Source organism: Penaeus chinensis, chromosome 42 (genome assembly GCF_019202785.1).
Source record: "Penaeus chinensis breed Huanghai No. 1 chromosome 42, ASM1920278v2, whole genome shotgun sequence".
In the NCBI taxonomy this organism is placed as follows: domain Eukaryota; kingdom Metazoa; phylum Arthropoda; class Malacostraca; order Decapoda; family Penaeidae; genus Penaeus; species Penaeus chinensis.
In genome coordinates this window covers 13,441,432-13,446,431 of record NC_061860.1, presented here as the reverse complement: position 1 = coordinate 13,446,431, position 5,000 = coordinate 13,441,432, and the positions used below count along the sequence as shown (strand labels likewise).

At 51.5% G+C, this 5,000-nt stretch overlaps 1 protein-coding gene across 1 annotated transcript in view; it reads right to left on the bottom strand.

Moving 5' to 3' along the window:
* Positions 1–608: 608 nt before the first annotated feature.
* The window catches only part of LOC125047923, a 26,938-nt gene continuing 22,546 nt past the window's right edge, over positions 609–5,000 (bottom strand). Inside the window, exons 5-7 of the mRNA XM_047646470.1 lie at positions 3,808–5,000; positions 3,315–3,500; positions 609–2,811 (exon numbers count right to left, since the gene is read on the bottom strand). The exon at positions 3,808–5,000 is cut by the window's right edge and continues 8 nt beyond it. Coding sequence (XP_047502426.1) covers positions 1,935–2,811; positions 3,315–3,500; positions 3,808–5,000 — 2,256 coding nt within the window. The 3' untranslated portion in view covers positions 609–1,934. The remainder of the gene's footprint in view (positions 2,812–3,314; positions 3,501–3,807) is intronic.

Sequence of the window (5,000 nt, the reverse complement as noted above, 5' to 3'; positions counted from 1 at the left end):
AAGCCGCCGCCGTTGCACATGTGTTAGCGCGCCGAACCTTGGATGATTAGGAAGGGCATCCAATCAGGCAAGGGTGTAACTATATATATATTTATGTTTGTATACACATATATATACATATATATATATATATTTATATATGTGTGTGTGTGTGTGTGTGTGTGTGCGTGCGTGTGTGTGTGTCAGAGAATGTGTGTTTGTGTGTGTGTGTAAATATATATTGATAGATAGATAGATAGGTAGATGGATAGATAGATGGATAGATTGATTGATAAATGGATAGATAGATATGTATATATGTGTATATATACATATAATATAACATATATGTATATATATATATATATATATATATATATGCATAGAATTTAAATATATATATATACATACACACACACACACATGTGTGTATGCATGTATGAATGCACATATGTATATATGTATGCAATTATGTGTGTATGTGTGTATGCACGCATGTATATATGTATGCATGTATGTGTGTATGTATGCACAAATACATGTATATATAAAGGCAAAACGAGGTTGAATGGTATGCTGACCTTCACGCAACTGTGCAAGGAAACATCTTGTAGGAAAATAAAAGAGCCTTTGATAAGAGGAATGAATAAATATTTGACGTGACCACGACAATACAGAACAGAAACCAAAACATTACAAAATCATGTAGTTTATACAGTGAATGGAAAAATAGAATTAACCTATATCATTATTAGTAAACATGAAACATCTATAGCAGTCTTTCATAGAAAGTACATGTAGTAATTACCATTACAAATATAGATTTATAGACTCTAATTGGGCAGAAATACTGCCTACATGTGTAGCTTGTACTATACAAACGGTCTAACATACTGTCTACTGCTGGGGGCGTTGGTGGCATCTCTGGATTGGCAACACTGTTTTCCCCTGCTTCTCGTTGTCTTCCCGAAGGTCTGCCTCGCGTGGCAATGCGTGGACGGAGTTTGTGTGTTTATGAAAAGTGTTTTTAGTGCTTTTGGAATGATAATTTGTAGGATGTATAGATTTAATGTAAAGCCACAAAATGTGAGGCGACATGTACGTGTCCCCAGTGCAAACGAATGGGATTCATATCTATCACAGATAGATACATTTTTTCCTATTTGTTTTGCCGAATTAATTACTTAATTAATTTCTTAGTATAGAAGATGGGACCTATATTTACTTTTGTGTGTTCAGTGGTATAGTTAATTCATCCATACATATGTTAGTCACGCAAGGAGCGACCTTTTCCGGGAGAGTTCGAGGAAAGACTTTGGAATCAGCAGCCAGACCGAGGGCGCCGCCATGCCTACAACCAGCACACAGGCAAACTATCCTACATTACGAACGGTAGAAGCAAACTCTTCGATGATAAGATAGTTAAGAAATAATAATATATATGTATATATATATTTATATGAATCGTCATTGACTTGGCAAGAGATGAGCGCCTGAGGGAAAGGATGGGACATCTATCGAGTACCAGAAGAGAGTTTTCTGGTACAAGAGGGGGCTCTTGGGAAGGAAGGGACGTCTACGAGACGGCCCTGAACTTCTCTTCTTGGCTTGACTTCACCTCCAGCGGCCTTTGACATTCTCCTTGGCTCTCCAGGCGGCACTTGCCCCTGCGCTGATCAAAAGCCATACCCTCGGGGCACGAAGACACCAAGTGCATACGACGGGCGCGGCAGGTGAAGAACACACGGCAGGCGCTCTCCACTTCGCCGTGGACCCCGTCGGGCAGGGACTCGCAAGGGTTGATGTGCTTAGGGCACGTGATGAGATCCCTCTTCTCGCAGCGGCCGCTGATCGGGCTGAAGAGGCTACCCTGTGGGCATCGGGACAGAAGGTCGTTCTCCTGCCGACAGACCATGAACTCCTCGCAGCCTGCACTCACGTCCGTGTAGCTCCCGTCAGGAAGGCCTTCGCAGAGGTACCTCGAGGGGGCTGCGTGGGTGTCGGGAAGTCTGAGTGACCGCAATACCTGAGCTTTCGACTGCTTGATCTGGGTGTAAGGGAGCGTCGTCTCGCGAGGCGGAGAGCTGTGCCGAGGGAGGAGGGCGCTCCGACGCCCCAAGCAAAGCCCCGGTCTCTGCTAACAGCTGATCGGGAGTGAGATCCAGCCTGGCCGGAGAAGAGGGCGAGACCAGCCCGAAAGACGAGCACGAGAACTCGTAGAAAGGGACGCACTTGTACCCGTTGAAGACCTGGCTGTGCGGGCACGCCAGAGTCTGCGTCTTGACGCCTCCCTGGCACTTGTAGTACACCTGGCAGCGCGACGTCAGATCCGGAAAGAGTCCCGAGAATTTACCGACGCAATCGCGGTCGTCTGTGGGGCTCGGGCAGGTGTACGTGGATGCCGGGACGCACGTCCTGCCGTTGTGCACCTGCTCTCCGGGGCACGTGTGCGCGTACTTGAACCCGCCGTAGCAGTAATAATATTTGCGGCAGCCGGTGAACACGTCCTGGTAGAAGCCGTTGATCTTCCCCTGGCACGAGGAGGGACTCGAGCACGTGAACGCCGTCTCTGGCACGCACTGCACGCCGTTGAACGCCTCGCCGTCGGGGCACGTGTAATTAATTCTGTGGCCGCCCCGACAGTAGTAGAAGCTCCTGCAGGACGTGTGCAGGTCCGGGTAGTATCCGTCTGGGCCGCTGCAGCGAGGACGCTCCCCTTTGGGCCCAGACGGACACCTGTACTGCGTGGACGGGACGCAGGTATGGCCGTTGAAGACCCGCTCTCCCGGGCACTCGCGGGCGAAGCTCTTGCCGCCGTAGCAGTAGTAGTACCTGCGGCGGAGGCAGCGTTAGCTTCTTTCTCTACAGCTATAAACATGTATACTTATCCGATAATAACTGAATTAATAAATTAATAAAGAATGAAATATATGTATATACGAATAAATATCATTAACACACACACACTTTGAAATTGAATCTTGATTACTCAGACATTTAAAAAAGAAATGAAATATTAAGGCTAATAACAACAATAATGAAATTAAGTGAAATACTAATTTGTATTGTAGTTAAGCTACAGACTGGTTCAACCAATTTGGTAGATTTTGTTTTCAAACATTGTTTTATTTTACATTATAATACGCACACAATACAATACAAAAACACATATATGAACACAAACAACCACCTATATCATCCATACCCCACCACACACACGCACACCCACCTACACCCACACTAGAACCTCCCGCCCACACCCAACCCCACTGACTCCCACACGCCCCCTTCCGCACCCGCACTCCACCCCGCCACACCACCCACACCGGACGCACCTCCTGCACCCCGACTGGATATCCTGGACGAAGCCCTTGCGTCCGACTCCGCACTCCTTCGCCCCGTCGACCGGACACACGTAGCTGGCCGCCGACACACAGACGTCGCCGTTGAACAACTCGTCGTCGCCACAGATCCGCGTCGCTACCCGTTCACCTGCGCGACACTCGTAAAAGGAGCGACACCTGCGAAGGGTACAGGTAAGTTAGTGTTCTGTTGCGTTTTGTTATTCATACTAATAGGTTTATTAGGGAAACATGTGCTTGATATGTAATGTTTTTGTATCATGATGGGGGTATCATTATCATCATTATAGGTATCATCTTTATAATCAACGATAACATTTTCATCCGTACTATATTGTAATTTCTTATATATAATACGGCTATTCTTTGGGCATCTTCTAAAATAGAAGAAAGCGCTTAATAGCAATGCATAAATCAGTGAACAGCGCACAGCACTGTATCCTAGAATTCCTCGTAAGAAACGCACCTGGTCGAGAGGTCCTGATAAAGGCCGTCGGGTTTGGCCAGGCAGACGGTGCTTACGCGGGCCGGGCACGTGTAGAAGAAGTAGGGCACGCACTCCTTCCCGTTGAACACCTGCCCCCTTGCGCATGTGCGGTACCAGAGCAGCACGTCCTCTTGGCACCGGAAGTAACCCTGACAACCTCGAGCCGTGTCGACGAGCGTCGTGTTGCGCCGCTGGTGGGAGCACAGCGTCGCCGCGGGGCAGTACACTTGCACCGACAGTTCGCACGACCGCCCGTTGTGCAGGCGTCCTTCGGGGCACCTGAACTCGATCTTGACTCCCGAGAGACACTGGTAGTAGGTGCTGCAGCCGCTCTCCAGGTCCTGGTACACGCCGTCGCCTCGGAGAAGGCACTCGGGGGCGCCAGCGATCACGGGGCACTTGTAGGAGGTCTGGGACACGCACCGGAGGCCGTTGAACCTCTCGCCGGCGGGGCAGGACCTGACAAACTCTTGGCGCCTTCGTGGCAGTAGAAGTAGCGCGTGCAGCGGGAGGGCACGTCGAGGTAGTAGCCGTTGGGGCGCGAGGCGCAGTCGGGGTCGCCGGCGAGGGAGCGCGCCACCCGGTTGGTAAGGTTGGCCGCGAGGGGCGCGAGCGGCGGCCGGCTCGCGGGGCACGGGTACAGCACGGGGTCCACGCACTGCTCGCCGTTGAACACGTTGGTGCCCGGGCACGTGTGCTCGCTCATCTTGCTGCCGCCCCGGCAGGAGAAGAAGGTCCTGCAGCCGGTCTTCTCCACCGTGTAATAGCCGTCGATCTTGTTGGCGCAGTCGGGGCGCGGCGCCGGGGACGTGCACAGGGCGTTCGTGTCCTCCACGCACTCGCGCCCGTTGAACACGAGGCCGCGCGAGCACAGGAAGGCGCGTATGAACTGCTGGTGGCGGCACAGGAAGAAGCCGCGGCAGTCGGAGGCGGCGAAGAGGCCGTCGTCGCGCCCTTCGCACGACCCGCGCCCCTCGCCCCAGCAGGAGAAGTTCGTGGCCGAGACGCACCGCTGCCCGTCGAAGATCTGGTGGCGAGGGCACTCCTTCAGGTCGACCAAGGCGCCGTTGAAGCACCTGAAGAAGGCGCGGCAGGAGGCGTGGGGCGCCGCGTGGAAGCCATTCACGCGCCCCTCGCACGCCTGCTCGTAGCACACAGAGGAGGAGCTGGGG